Raw genomic sequence first — 16444 nt, 5'->3', positions numbered from 1 at the left:
AATTCATTTTAACTTCAGTTTTCTCAAAACAAGGATTTTGTCGTTACAGTAATGTGTTCTGCCTTTTATGTGTCAGAGTTAGTGATGCAAAGGTCTTTCCCTTTCTCACAGGGGTAGCTTACCATCACTTCATTGCTGATGCTGGTATACATACCATTGAAAGTACTGTGAATTTTGAATAGTTGCCTTTGTTTGCATGCAACAGTTAAAGCTTGCACCAAATATGTATAAGGTTGTTTAATCACAACCCCATGAATCAAGTGTATGGTCATAATTGTGTCCCGAATGTTGCCAGGATGACAGAATTTATGTCTAACAAACAAGAAGAATGTAATCTCACTATGCATGACCTTTTGGACTCGCATGTATTAACCAGTAACCTCACTTTTGTGACCTGTTTTCTCATTGAAAATCCTTTATGTAAGCATGAAAAGGCATTGTTGAGTCATCAGTATAATTTATGTCATCCATCCATCAGCATTATAAATGCTAACTATTAGTGATCTTGAAGAATGTTACATATTCTTTTGCAGTCCATCTTATGGTTGTATGGTTATGTATATAGTTCCTACTTTTTTATGTAATTTAATGGATGAGAGTCATCTTTCACATTGTTTTACATAGTATGATAAACCTGTGTAAGATGAAAGAGACATACCAGAAGAAGCGTAACAGAGACAGGTCGTCTCAAGAATCAGTATGGAAGAGCAGTTCTTCCTTGGACTCTGGTCATACTTGCTGTGGTCTTCCTTAAGAGTTCTCAAGCAGCCAATGGGGTTTTTCTACTAGAGGACAGGGACATCCGTTGTGTTTGCAACTGAAGGTTTTCAAGGAAAGTAGAGTTGTTGAGTATTGCTATTAGTTAGTCTCCATCGCACAAGCGGAGCTATTTTTGGTTGATTTAGTGGAAGGAATGGCTTCCTAGTCTGATGCATTATTCCGTTACTTACTGCCTTCCTCTTATCCATGGAGTTTACTGCTTAACTCTTAAGATCTGGGCTAAAAAAAGTATGCAGCACCCCAGACCAGGCAAACTTTGAGTTGGCCAATTTAAGAAAAAACACATCAGTGGAAAGAGGAAGATGTATGTAAATACACATGGTCTAAGAAAAAAAAATTCTAAAAAATTCTCCCTTCCTTCCACAATAAGTTGAAAATGACTGTATTTACAATCCCTTGTGGGGCCTGTTTTATAAGACAATGTTAAGTTTTACTAAGTTATACATGATTTTTTGGTAATTGATTGTATTTTATTTTGTAAAATTTTAATTACAGCTCTCGCAATATCATGGCAGATAAGAACTAATATCAGTAACAAATTTTGTGTACGTATATTTGTTGTGAATTATTTACGAGATTTTCTGAGGCATCCATGTTTTCTCTAATGTTTCTTCTTTTTTCATGCGTTTTCTAACAATTCTTTGCACTTTTCTTTGCAAAATTACAAATATAGCTGACATACTATCATAAAAGATAAGAACTACAACCAATAGCAATCCCGGGGTGTATTTATGAGCAAATAAACAAAAGACGTCATGGAAGAAAGAGGAGTATGACAGCATGACATTCCCCCTTGAGGTCCAGAACATGACTAACCTCACGAGATACCCATTTGGCTAAAGGGAGCTGAAAGTTCAGTTGCCAAGAGTCATTTATAGCCCACTGAAATGATAGAAACACTGCTGTTTGATCTACGCAAATCATATGGTGCGGAATATTGATGCTCGCCACAAGTGAATGCGCCCACCCCTCAAAACCTGTTATTAATACTCATGTGATGGCATCCATCCATTAAGGGTTAAGAGGTGATGAATTGGTAAGACTTACTCAGTGTCTGAAAAGACCATACACTTTTACTCTTCAACTCTTGACTGCATGAATATCCAAATGACAATTAGCCATGACTTCTTCATGTTTTTAAATCCTAAAGACTGAATATACTATAAATATAAGGTCAGCACCAAAATCCATCTCATCTCAAGCTGTGACCAAAGGGATCAGGCAGTGGCTGCTGATGACTCAGAAGGTGAACGTATGTCCCCCAAATTTCCCCAGCTCTAGCTGGGTTGAGTTGCCAGAGAAATTTATCAAACCATGAACTGTGCTGGAATGTGACCACCACACTGTGAAGTCCAGGTGAAACCACTGAGCTATCATAACTTTTATGATGCTTTCCTTGTCTTCCATCACCAGTCAAGTTCATGACTGAGCTTTTCCCAGTTTTAGCTATCAAGCTTCTGCATCTCTCTTAAGGGTGAAAGGCAAAGGAATTCAGTGAAACTTGTCCTCTGTTATTTAAAGTGAAAACTCACAGTAATGTGTTAATTGCGAACTTTCAACCAGTACTAATTTTGAAATCATTCATACAGGTTGTCATGTTGGGTCAGATGACCTGTGGGGGAAGAAGTCATGAACTCATCAGTGTTGTCTTCACAGAGTATTCTTGTCACTGTTGAGAGACAATTTTTTAAAACAATATTCACTTTCTTATGTTGAAGATACGCATTCTTTTCCAAATATAAGACGTGTACAAGATTTGAACCCCCTTTGATCTGTTTCATGGATTTTGAGCTTCGGACTTTGTTCCTGACACCCTATTCTGCAAATACGTCACAAGTTTTCACGTGTATGCACACACACTTGAATATTCAGCATCTCAGCCTCCCATTTGAATAACAATTCAGGTGTTTAAATGATTTTAATTGGGTTTTGTGAAACTTTTGCATAAAAGTTTTTTTTCATACAAATTTAATGAAAAGCAAGATTGTTGGTAATAACTTTTTGTGTGCATAGTGAGACTACCATCTTCTGTCTTTCAGACCAAAGACTGATAAACCTGAGTGTATTTGGGGCATGGCTGTGGACATACATATATAATTAATATATTTGTATGAAAAGAGCTTTTGTAAAAACATTTGCTAAATATAGGGCTTTATTTTGTTACCGTTTTAGATATTTTTTCAGTTTTAGATTTTGCATGAAAATTCAGACAGGCTTTGCTTCAAATTTTCTTAGTATCTTACTTGCGCTAGTAATAATTGTTAGTTTTTGTTTGTGAGGTGATGGTTATTTCGATTAAAAATGTACAGAAATTACTTAGCATGCATAATTTCCTTTTAGCTTGAGCATTCTGTAGATAATGTCTCAGTTTGTGTTTGCAGTTTACATCTTAGTCATTGGTTCAGTTCCATCACTTCCTTATTAGTACTTTGTTAAACCCAGTTGGCAAATTATTTTTACTTACTATAATTTTCACTTTTTATTGAAGAAAGAGTATTCCAGCAATCCCCATTCTTCCATAAATGTGACTTAGTAGTCTTGAAAAACTGTTGTACTTCTTAATCATGATAGTATAATTATACTTTTGTATAATAAAGATACCTAATGCAACTACAACTCAATAGTCAGGCAGTGTGGAAGAAGGTGAAATACACTTACGGATAATGGCCAAAGAGGAAATCTGGTATTAGCCATCACAGTTATCACTGGTGAAAATTATCATCTGTTTTGTGCTGTTTTATGCAGTGGATGAAAGCCTTGTTGTCAGGTACAGTTGAAGTCTAAATAGATAAACAGCATTCCAAAGATGGTAAAACATTTGAGTTAATTCACTTGGATCAGGTCTTGTGTAATATGTACTCAAAACATTCAAGTACAGTGATATCACGGCACAGTAAACTGTGGAATGAAGGAAAGTTGAAAGACCGTGTAATTGTGAAGTGTTGGTTTTGCTAGAGTTCAGCCTCATTCCCACTGACTGCACTGCTTACTAATATGCACTAGATTTCTAAAGAATAGCTGCAATGTCATTTTTTGTGGTCTGCTAACTGTACAGTGTTTTTTCAAGGTCACAGCCACATCAGTAATAATGACTCAAAATATTTGACAGTCCCTGAAATGCCCCCTGTGGATCAACATATGTTAGGTCAAAATTGTTTTTTCACTAAAAGCAGTGAAGCATCATTTCACTCTGACTGTTAACAAATTATGAGAGAAATTAAGTTCTTATTCATCATAAATATTAAAATGTTTGCATGTGTAGATGGTGTCTGAGTCAAGGACTGTGATAAGATTAATTTGAGGAAACCAGCATATTCTTGATGCAAACTTTCATAAAATTGGTTAAATACAGGAGTACCTTCTACATACTTTATTGATGTCTGTATGCTTACCAGCTTTCAGGGGAAAAAGAGAAAACACCAGCATTGCAGTGTTTTGCTTGACGGATTAAAATAAAAAGTTATTTCTCTTTCTCTCTGTAAAGAATATTTTTTTTATCCCATAAATCAGTTCTTAGAAGATTTTCTTTTTGTACTATATACTGAAAAAGTGATCAGACATTGATTCTTTGACAGGTATCAGATCTGGAACCAAATACTTTTTTTTTCTTCAAATTCTCGGTACTACTACTTATGCCAGCATTGCATTACCCATTGGTACTCTTGACATTTTCAAATAACTTAGTTAGGTAGTGACAGCACTGAAAGTTGGGAGGAATAACAGTGTGACAGCATTAATCATTACATGCACTAGTCAAGGTATGCCTTTATCTTTCATTGTCATATTTTAATATGGTGTGTATTGTAGGTACCCCAACCGAGATCCCCGAGACTTTGATCAAAGAGACCAGCGAGGTGATCAACGTTTCAATGACATGCCACCTAATCGCGACCGTGGTAACTTCAACAGAGGTGATCCCAGAGACAGCAGGTATGGAATATTAAGAGTTTTACATATGATCATGCTTTATTTTATGTTTTTATTGAGCAATTACATTCACAAAAGTAATGCTGATGAGGGACGATATAAGAAAAGTTACCTTGAGTAAGCAGTCAAAAGAAAAATAAAAAAACGCAAATATATTGAATGCATCTTGACCTGGACTGAGAACCAGGTAGTAGGTTAGAACTTTTCAATTTTTGTGTGTAAATATAAAGCTCAAATTAAAGAAGAAGAAAGGTATTACTGTTGTAGTTGCATATTATTGCTCAGAAACCAGCATTGAGGTGTATAAATGAAATGTGTACAAGCAATAGTGATGTAACTTGAAAGAATGCAGGATGAGGTGGTTTTAGCAAAGGATTGTTGAAATTACAATTTAGTGGATGGATTGATCCTCGTCAGTAGTAATAACAGGTTTGGGGTGGTGGACGGATTGATCCTGTAGGTAAACAATATTACGCTCCATCGATTTGGAAAGAATCAGGCTGGAAAGAGGTGCCAATACTTTTATAGCCCATAAATTCACTTTAGGCAACTTTTATGCTGACTAAGATTACGAGTGTGGGCGTCTCAGGACTTCACTAGTGCTTATGACTTGAAGGGGGAATGTTCTGTATCTCTCTCACATGACGCCTTTGTAAATTTGCTCGTAAATATACCAAGGGGTTGCTGCTGTTTTTTGTTCTTGTCACTTACGATAGTATGTCGGTTGTAAATGTAATTTTACAAAGAAATATTAGAAAAAAACATGTAAAAATAAAAAAAAGTTACTGAATCTTCATTTTCATTAAATTTACGTAAATATTTTTCAACAAATATGCTAAGAATTTGTTACTGCTTTTATTTCTTATCTGTTTTGATATTGTGTGAGCAGTAATTATAATTTTGCAAAATGAAAGTAATTTATTTCTTAGAAAAAACATGTATAAGTTGGTAAAATTTACAATTGTCTTGTAAAAGAGGCCCCACAAGGGGTTGTAAATACATATTCATTTTCAACTTCTCGTTGAAGGTAGGGAAAATTTTTTAGATATTTTTTTCTTTCACCTTGTAATTTTGCATATCTTCCTCTTTCCATTGACATGTTTTTTTATCGTAAATTGGCCAACCTCAAAGTTTACCCGGCCTGAGGAGCTGCATATCGATATATTTATCCGTCCAGTAAGGGTTAACTTTCGTATATATTCTCTTTTTATAAGTTATGAAATAAAGTAAAATAGATTGTGCAGTTTTTACATTGTGTTAGTAAAGTTTTCCCACAAGCTGGATCGCTTTTAAAGCAGTTTTGAACTAGTTCTTCAGTCAGGAGGTCTGTTTTTCAGGGAACGGGATAGAGAACCCAGAGGATACCGTGATCCCCGTGATAATCGTGATCCAAGAGGTGATGTTCGTGATCAGCGAGATGTAAGGGATCCAAGAGGAGGAAATGAAAGAGATAGAGATCCTCGTAACGAGCGTGACATGGACTTCCGAAACAACCCAAATTCAGAAAGCAGAGATCCAAGGGGTGGAAGACCGCCATTTTCTCAAGACAAAGACTTCAGAAGTGGTAATATTTGTATTCTCACTTTTTAGTCAGTAGAAATTCCAGACATTACATAAGATGTAAGCTAAGAGTGATAAAGGGTAATTCATTACATTTGTCTGATATATACTGCAGTGATTATAGAAGTACTGTACAAGGGAAAGCAAGAGCAGTTTGTCATTTTAGGTATATATTGTAGTTTAAAACATTTTATAATGCTCCCCTCTACTCTGCCTTTAATGATAACTCCAATGTTAAAACTTAATTTATGAGTGTGTAAATTTGCTAATAGAATGCCAACAGAAAACAAAGGTGTTGATTGAATATAAAAATTATTTAAAGTTTGTATATTAGAATAAGATTGTCAGTAAGTTTAACTCAATAAAGTTTTGTATATGATTGTGCTTTTGTTATGTAAAATTGACGTGTCAATGTGTGTGTGTATACACAAAAATATGCATTATATTAAGTAAACTGCACACTTATTGTTTCTCTCCCTCAATTCACCCATCCTCTCTGGTACAGTATTTTTTTTCTGAGAATTATTCATTGCAGTACAATACTGTACTCAATACAGTAGTTGTATGTGTTTTTTGTTGTTACATACATACATACATACATACATACATACATACATACATACATACATGCTTCACGATAAGATCAACTGTGCTTTTACTTGCCTCTCTCTCTCTCTCTCTCTCTCTCTCTCTCTCTCTCTCTCTCTCTCTCTCTCTCTCTCTCTCTCTCTCTCTCAAAGGAAAAAGAAAGATTTTTAACTTGGAAATGGAAGATTCCTTATAACTTTGAAATGGAAGATTCTTTATGAAAAAATGATGACTTTTGAGAGAGAGAGAGAGAGAGAGAGAGAGAGAGAGAGAGAGAGAGAGAGAGTGCATTGCTGTGCATAGTTGCACAATGTGTATCAATGGTACTACTATGGCTATAAACAATCTTCACACTATGTACTGTTGGAGTTAGATGAGGACTGGATAATGTTAGGTATAGGAGCTGGTAATTAGTTAATAAAAAGCTGCTGAAAATGAATACGTACAGCATTGTTTATTGATAATGAATAACAAAATGGCATATCCGAGTACACATTTTATAAAGATTTCTGTCATGCAATAGGCATATTCAAATAACTAGTAACTCTTTGCCCCAAGGTGCTGATTATGGGGGGAGTTGTCTGTAGACATAAAACTAGTAATAAAAATTATATTTAAGTAAATACATATGGTAATATTACAGTATTATTGAGTTTGGCTAGTTACCAGTAGTGGTGGTAGCCTATGGCATCTGCATAAACATTTGTCTTATCAGATATACCTCAACACTAACATCCCACAGTATATTTTGAGCCATTTTTGGGCCAAACAAAACTCTATTTTTATGCCATTAAATGTGGAAACTATTGCAAGAAATATATCCTGCAAATTTATAAGAGCTTAGAGGGTGCTGGTTGGCATCAGATGTTATTTGTTGGTATTTAAGGTAGGAGGGAAAATGTGATTATTTTAAGTTAATGGTCATATTATATATTAAATTTGTCATTGTTCTAATCTTTAGGTGCCAATCCTCCTCCCCCTATTGGTGGTGGACCTTCTCAGCCTCCTCCACGAGGTGTTCCTCCTCCCTCTGGTGTTCCACCCCCTCCAAGCAGCAGTCTTACAGCAAGTCTTGCTGGACAAGATCAAGAAAAGGTAAGAGTTGTTTTATCAGTTCATTTTGAGTTTCAGTAAAAGAATTCTTTTGTACATAGTACAGGCAGTTCCCAAGTTAGGCAGAAATCTGTTCATGAGGTACGACTAAAGTCAAATCCGATTTAAGTCAGATCTTAACTTTAAAAATTTATGAAAATTAAAAAAAAGAAAGTAATGAAAGCCTACCTTAATTCTGTGGTTGGCTTGCACATTGGAAGGACGATGACACTTATTTACATGAGGGAGCTCAGAAACTAGTACCCTACTTAACGTTGCTTTAACTTCGTGATCACCTTAACTTGAAATTTTCGCCTTAAGTCGAAGACAGATTTTTTTATGAATATCGGATTGACTTATGTCGAGACCACCTTAACTAGGGGACTGCCTGTAAGTAAACGCATTAGTTATTTGTTGTATATGTAGTTCATCAGTGTCTGTTTTTGGTATATTGTATATGTAGTCCATCAGTGTCTGTTTTTGCTATACATACTTATTTTATCATTGTTAAAAGCTATCAAAGTTATGGCTGCTTGTGATAGGAAAGGCTGAACATTCCTAAGTCCAGGTCTGCCTGCAAGAACATTGTTATTGACTAGTACTTGTATGGTTGTCAGTAATTTATTGAATTATTTTCATAACTGTTCACCCAATATCACAATGGTCCCATGACATAAACTAAGAAGTACTCGCAGGAGAGGTGAAAGGAAAGATCGTAGACACTTGAGCATTCATTTTTATTTCAATACCTGATCACAGTAATGATCAACTCTTGAAATAAAGATAAAAGCTCAGTGTGTATGATTGATCTTCCCTTTCACCTCTCCTGTGAGCTCTTATATTTCATAACTGTCATACTGCTACATTCAGGTTTATTTCATGTTATCCTTTAGAATAATGCCTTCATTAGAATTTTTAGTTCGTACAAGCTACAAGTTACTCGGTGATGAGTAGACTTGTACATTTACAAAACTGCACACCAAAAGCTCATAAATAAACCAATGTTGTGTTTATACAGGGTTGTATGAAATTTTTAACCAAGGTTTAAGAGTTAATCATTAATAGAGGCTAAAATTGAATGAAGTAGAAATTTACAGAATGGATTGTAGTTAATGTAATGAACTTCAAATATGAAAAACAGAGTATGGGAAATTAAACTGTTTGCATCTACATACATTCTTTTGTGTGACTTCATAATCCAAGTGATATCTCACCAGTTCTCCTCCAGGTCTTATTGTGCTCTCTGCCTTTATGTCTCGTTGTTCTCAGGCTGATATTTTCCTCACTATATTATTTATTCTAGTAGTACTAATCATGTGATTTGTTTTAAGTAGGAGTTTTGCTGTTTGACAATAAATTTGAATGTTGTAAATGTCAGTTTTTTTTTTTGGTGGAATTGCCATTGGTAAAAATTTTCTCTTTACAGGCTAATTTAATTATGCAAGTGTTGCAGCTTTCTGATGAGCAGATACAAATGCTCCCACCAGAACAACGCTCTTCCATCATTCAGCTTAAGGAACAGATACAGCGTTCACAGCACTAAGTCTTTTTGATGATGTAAGAGAGCATATTGTTCCATTTCTTGCACACAAAGTATGTAAACACACGATAAGGAAACTTTCTTTTATTAAGGTATAAAAATAGAAGTCAATGTTAACTCATTAGATTTTAGGTAGAGATAGTGTTATAAATAATTAAGTAATCATTAGTGATTTTGTTCGTATTTGCAAGGCTGCTTGCTTTTGGAAAATAACTTTAGACAGCATGTTATAGTGATTCTTTTGAAATTGTTCACATGGTGTTTAGATTGTTTATTATGTAGATTATGTATTTTATATTTTTTATGTTTATTCCCATATTAATTTGGATATATTTATATGGATTCATATGCTAAAATTGGTAATGCCATTAGTTGCATATTGTGGAAATGACCAGAGAAATTTTGTATTTTGCACCGATAGGCGTCCTCCCCTGCCAAAGAAAAAAAGAAACCCTATTGTTATTATTGGTTAATATTAATTATTGAGGGAGTAACACCCAATTTATTGAAATTGTTTGCATATACCTCATTTTGAATTTTACACTGATAACTTATTTTTCAGCATGGAGTAAAGCTCACGCCTAACCAGAAGTGATGTACATAAGGATTTAAAGATATATGGTAAACTATTGTTCATTTCATCCTATCCCCTTGTTAATATAGAATATGTATACAGTTTATTGATTTTTATGAGTTGACAGTTGTCACAGGAAATCTGTAATGATGTTTCATAATTACCATTGCCTTTTATAAATGTATTCTAGTGTTAGGAATGGAAAATAAGTTAATTACAAATGCTTTCAAGATAGTTTCCAGGTACATATGTGCTGCTCGTGGGAAGCTGTTGCAAGTGGAGCTTGTGCTCTAATTTAGTCAGTATGTTTGTATGAAATAAGATTTTAAATTTCTAGATTTGATAACATGCTCTGTTTTTTGGCTCTCAAAGTGTATGTCTAAATTACTAATGAAAAGATGTGAAAATATTTTTCAACTGGAGGGAGAACAAGATACTATGTAATATACCTTGAATATTTAGCACTGTATAGGAATACTTTTATATAAAAAAGCATATATACTATCTTTGTTTCATGTACGATATTTTAGTTCCTACTTTGTATGTTATTTCTTGCAATTAATCGCTTACAGGAATATAGGTTAGTCTCCATTCACTTGATTAATTTTTATATTTTTCCTTTTAATTTTCCTGTTTTAATTGAAATGTTTTATTGGTACAGTTTATAATTTCTTATTGTAAGAGGAGTTGTGTTCATAATTGCCATTGTACTTCTAACTTTACATTGGTTACTGAAAGTGCGAGTGTTGAACTTTGTTTTGTGTAGCCTGGATTGAAGCATTTAAGGAGGTCCTGTTAACAGTATCAGAGGTTTGCCACATAATTTTAAATACTTGATATTTAAGATTTGTTAATGATGGAATTGTATGATTGCTCTTGAGGCATTCATTTAGGAACCTTTACTTTGAAGACTAATTAGATATAAGTCAGTTACAAGCCATGTATACTAGTGCCATCATGCATGTTGAAAGAAGGCAAACCAAGTTTTGAATAATCCTTACAACATGCAAAAAGAGAGGGGAGCCCCCTGTTTCACTTGTAAGAACACTCATTTCTACTTGTGAACTTATCTATCTTACTGAAAGTTTTCATCTTTTCACAATTTTCCTTGAATTTTTATTATGTGAAAGTCAGTAATAATTTGTTTCAAATTGAGAAATGGTCATGTTATGCATGTGATGTTTTTGTTGTCATTTTGTGGGTTTATTAGCAAATAAGGCAGTCCCCGGTTTACGACAGGGTTTTCGTCCCTGGCAGCACGCCTGTAAGCTGAAAATTGCAGTAACACAAAGCGTCATAATTATAACGGAAATAAATAACACTTACAGTGCCGGTGCCATAAGTGTGGGTAACAGCGCCGTTAATCCACTTACGGCACCGAAAAATTGGGGTTAACAGCACTGTGAGGCTAGTGCCATTAAGGTGGAATGACATAACCCGAACCTAATGTAACCCGGGGACTGCCTGTATAGTTTTAGTCAGAATTTGTTCTTGAATTGAGTAGGGTAAATCATATTGTATTGGCTGTTGGTTTGACCGATCAATAGTTCTTATGAGGTTTTTTCCAACACTTTTTGGTCCAAATGTGGATGGGTATCTGTAGAAAAAAAAAAGAGGGCATAGGAATGAGGACCCATGAGCTGTATGTATTGTACCATCTCGGTAGAGAGTATACTTTTTCATTTATTTTTTATAGATTTCTAACCCTTTCAGTATCATCTTTGATATTACATAATGATTATCAGTCCGGAAAAATTTGCAATACATACTATATATGTGAAGTGAGAATATTGCAACAGGTGGTTCCTTGGGCTAGAGGTTTGTGAACAGCTTAAGATTTTTCAGCAAATTTGGGAAGTAAACTTTTTTGGATAGTAATGGGGGTCAGTCAAGATATGTAACCACTAAAGGTCTCCATGATGTTCATAATGTAGTGGTTTCTTAATAACCTTTGTGCCAAATTTCTTGCAAATACCGCACTGGAGGTTCTCATGGAAAGGCTCCATGTATCAATTTCAGGCTCATGGCTTCAGTCTCTACTGCACTTTTGGTATTCAACAGGATAACTTCAGATGCTGTTCAGGCTTATTTAGTGGCTGATTTTACTATCCTTTATGCTAGTTATCATCATTATAAATTTGTATATGTCAGCTTTTCTCCTTTAGAGTTAGAAGTTAAATGAGTGCTCTCCACTCTCTTGTGTTCTGTGCCGTCTCTGCAAAATATCCTATCTAGGGAAGGTCTTCATCTATCCTTTTTACTAAATTTCTTGGCCTTTCAGTAGGTTTTTGTCTTGCTGCTTCCATAATTATTACGTTTCTGAATGACCTTTTCTTATCCAATCTCATTACCTGGATAAACCATACTCAAGATTGATTTAAAGATCACAAGTATGATTATTACAAGCAGGAATGAAGAGCCTGATCAACTAACTCGTGAATTTCCCGAACAGTTCAGGAGTCTCATGTCATGTAGCTGTTCTCCATCATCACTAGATCTGTCTTAAGAAATAAGGCTGCCAGGTGAGTGGTAGGAAGGTACTAAGGGTGTATCACCAAAATCTGGTAGTCTAGACATAGAGAGGAACCATGTATTACATAGGAAGGATACTTCATATTTTGAGAGCAAGTGATGTTGTAGATTAGATTTCCTCTGGTACCTCCAGATTCAGGTTGTTATGATGTCCACCAAAGAATGGGGCTTACAAGGAGTGTGTCAGAAATTTAATATCTCCGAGAATAAGTACCAAGTTGGGGTTAGTTTTAGACAATGTTAATCTTAAATAAATCTCAGATTGAGGGAATAATAATCATGTAATACAACACCATCGTAGTTACACATTTGAAGATGATGAAAAACCTTGGCTCAAAAGTTTACATGAGCCAGTACCAGGATCAAATTTGGGGCCAAGGAGAGAGATTGTGTTGGTTCTTGGATTTGTGCCATTCAAGAACATTCATGCTGATTCCTTCAGAAGGAATCACAATTCTGCAAGTATCACTGAAAAGCATGGGGAGTTTTTTTTCAGCATATTTGTTTGACTGCCATGAGGAGCAGACTCCTGATCACCTGTTCAATCTAGTACTTAGATTTAGCATGATGGAAGGCAAAATAATAGCCTAACTGTCAAGTCCTATGCATTTCTGTGTAACTTTCATAGGAAATATGTGGAGTAGAAAATACAGGTCTACACCAACCATTAAGTACAAAATAATTAGATAATTACCAGTCTGATATGATAAATGTACATGATGAAAATTTTAGGAAAAAGATAATTGATATTTTATATAAAGAGAACTCTGAAACATCTTTATTTCAAAATATAACTGTATAAATGGAGGTACCCTTCTTCTAGCTCCTTCAGTTAGAACATACTGTGCTTTTGGAATGCAGGCAGAAACAGAAATGAGTGTACTCTCTTAGGAGAGGGGTCTCCCCAATCTGGGAAATATCTTCTCTGCCTTTCAAAACTATCAGTTCATATTTTGTGGTACTAGTAAATGTAATAGGTTTTTATATGTAACAAATATAAAATAATTTGCTATGAAAGGGATATATTTTTGCTGTAGTTAATGTGGGCAAATCTTTTTTTGTAATTTAACCAGGAATGCTTTCATATTACATGCAGCTGTAACAACTTTAATGATTTAAGTCACATATTGGGTTGTCTTTTTCTCCAATTATTTGTAAATTGTCAAGCCGTCATTTTTGTATTTCTGTATTTCATTTACTTGAAATCAGATGTATAGAAATATAAATAAATTTTTCTGTACTGTACAGTATATGACTTTTGTATTGTTTTTACTGTATAGTTGTGTCTGTCATAACAGGCTTTTGAGTGAAGACAGTGGCAGGTGTATCATAAGAATTTTAGATAAATTTTGATAGCCACTGAGGAAAACCACAGAGATCTTTATTTTGTCATCACAGATCTTCAAAATTCTCCACCTTCTGGTGAACACCCATGTCTTTGCTGCACAGAAAGGCAGACCTTATAAACCCTATTTTAAATTTTTATTTGCTAATGGTCTTGTTTACTGTCATTCTAGCAATCTCTCCATTTTGCCCATGTTGCCACTCATTTTTTTGTAACTACCCTCTCAATGTCTGCTTCAAAGTCCATTATGTTTTGAATACAATAGAAAATCTAGTGTCTTTTGCAACAATCATTTGGCCCCAGCTGTACTGCTTTCAGATCCTTAATTTTCCTTGTTCTCTTAGCCTCCTGCAACCTCATTGGCCAACCTTTTCATGCTCTAAATTTTAGTTTTAATTTCAGATGTTACTCTTCCTCTCTACCATCAACTCTTACATTTTGAACGCTGAAAATTTCTTGTTCCATTTACCCTTAGCATTTATTTGTTACACTCTTGTTTCTAAGCATGTAGTATTTGTTACACCCTTATTGTCTTTGTTATACTTCTGATTTTTACTGCATTGTGATATTTTATTCTATTTTGCCTATGTTAATTTTTAGTGTATTCTTCATTCCATTTTACAACATACTTTGTTAAAAAAAAATGCTATGCATGAAGACCAGACAGTGGAAATTGATGAAATAGGTTAATTTCCTCCAAATGTTTTGACAGGTATTGAAAAATTTACAATAAATACAATTCCTGTCCAATATTCTAATTTCATTTTGGGGATGGCTTACTGCTGATTCCTTTTAAGCCAGTCTTTCATCTAGTTACTTGTCCATCCACCTTCAACTGTTCCCTGCTTTATATCCACCTCATTCAAGAGGAAACCTGTTATACCACCTATGAGTATCTGGAAATTTTACCTAGTTTGGTAGTAACAAGCACCATCATCATCAGTGTAGTGATACCACATTTTTGCCTTAAAAGGTTCTGAAATGAGTTCTCCCTGCTCTTCTGTCTGTTTGCACCTACTACTTTAGTTCCCATTTGATCCAGGTCGTATTCATGCCCATTTTGCTTTAATTTTTGGGCCTTCCTATTGGTCTTTGACCTGCTCCCTTTATATCTGCTTGGTTTGTACATTGTAGAGGGATTTTTTTTGCTGTCCGTTTGGCTGGCAGCATTACTGTACATACATTCTTTTTGGTGTCTTTCTACATACTGTCCAGTTTCTCTGATTTTATCTTGCTCCTAACCTCACCTCTCAATTAGAAACATCCTTCTAATGAGTCCTGTAAATTGAGGAGATTTGGTGGTCTTGTGAGTTCAGAAATTAGTCTGCAGTCTCAAATACATACAGGCAGTTCTATATTTATGATGGGTCCGGCTTACGATGTTCCGAGGTTATGATGCTTTTCAAATATATTCATCAGAAATTATTTTCTGGTTTATGATGCATGTTCTAGGGTTACGGCGCCGATCCGACAGAAGAAATAAGAGTCCAAAAAGGCAAAATACTTAATCAATATTTCAACTTTATGAAAAATGCTATAAAAATGCAGTTCACATAGTTTTCAATACACCCAAAGCATTATAAGTAAGGTTTTCTTAGGATTTTTGACAACTTTCGACGATGTTCCGCTTCATGACGATTTTCGGCTTACATGATGTCTGAAGAACGGAAACCCTGTCATAATCCAGGGACTGCCTGCAATGGTGATTGTTCTTGAAAAATAATCTTAACAGTATAGATGAAGTCTATCAAAATAGAGGAAGTCAAGTATTGAAGAAGGGATATTCACTTTTGCTAGAGATGCGAATGATACTGTAGTTTTGCAATTCCTTGTCTCTTGGGTTTGAAGGTGCTATACAACCTACAATTCAGTTTCACTACTTGACCTACTCAGGGAGACATTGTTTTTGTTTGTATTTTAATATATAGCCTATGCATGTAACAATAGTAAATAAAAACTAAATTACCACTCTGTACAGCTTGTTAACTCACTAAGAATTTTGTATTTTGAAGAGGTTAAAATGCATTTGTGTAAGAAAACTAAACATTCATATAAAATCTTTAAAATCCATAACTATATACAACAAAAAATAAGTTACAATAATCAACTATACAGTACGTACTTTATATCATTTGAAAATATAATAGTAAGTAAATCTATTTACTTAAAACAATTTCCAAGGAACATTCATCTCATTTGTTTGTTATATTCTTGCCAATAATCATTTGTCATCATCTGAGTTAACCTGGATACAGTTCGTTCAAAGGCAAACATCTCTTCTTCTCCTGTAAAAATACTGATGGTCTTGGTTTCCTTTTGTTTCTCCTTTAAACCTAAATCATCCATTAGCATGAGGCTGTCTTTATCAACAAACTCTGAATGGCCCTCTTCTCCTTGGAAAATCTCAGTGTGCGGGACATCACTAGTACAGACCAATCGTACCTGAAACAAAAGGAAAATTTCTCCATTATGCTCTTGTGTATAGTGATTGTCTTTTTTATCAATA

At 34.7% G+C, this 16444-nt stretch overlaps 2 protein-coding genes across 6 annotated transcripts in view; one reads left to right on the top strand and one right to left on the bottom strand.

The window, feature by feature from the left end:
- Positions 1 to 13843, top strand: part of LOC135214801 (cleavage stimulation factor subunit 2-like) — a 32957-nt gene extending 19114 nt beyond the window's left edge. For 2 of the 3 annotated variants that reach the window (XM_064249166.1, XM_064249168.1), the window contains 4 exons: positions 4588 to 4710; positions 6045 to 6271; positions 7817 to 7950; positions 9374 to 13843. In XM_064249166.1, the coding sequence (XP_064105236.1) occupies positions 4588 to 4710; positions 6045 to 6271; positions 7817 to 7950; positions 9374 to 9490 (601 nt within the window). In that variant the 3' untranslated portion in view covers positions 9491 to 13843. The remainder of the gene's footprint in view (positions 1 to 4587; positions 4711 to 6044; positions 6272 to 7816; positions 7951 to 9373) is intronic. The other variant, XM_064249167.1, reaches the window with a different exon arrangement.
- Positions 13844 to 15984: 2141 nt separating this feature from the next.
- LOC135214803 (putative ATPase N2B) overlaps positions 15985 to 16444 on the bottom strand; it is a 108813-nt gene continuing 108353 nt past the window's right edge. For all 3 annotated transcript variants that reach the window (XM_064249170.1, XM_064249171.1, XM_064249169.1), the window contains one exon: positions 15985 to 16380. In XM_064249170.1, the coding sequence (XP_064105240.1) occupies positions 16126 to 16380 (255 nt within the window). In that variant the 3' untranslated portion in view covers positions 15985 to 16125. The remainder of the gene's footprint in view (positions 16381 to 16444) is intronic.

The sequence above is a fragment of the Macrobrachium nipponense genome, chromosome 46 (assembly GCF_015104395.2).
Source record: "Macrobrachium nipponense isolate FS-2020 chromosome 46, ASM1510439v2, whole genome shotgun sequence".
Lineage (NCBI taxonomy): Eukaryota > Metazoa > Arthropoda > Malacostraca > Decapoda > Palaemonidae > Macrobrachium > Macrobrachium nipponense.
This window is presented reverse-complemented; position numbering and strand designations above follow the sequence as displayed.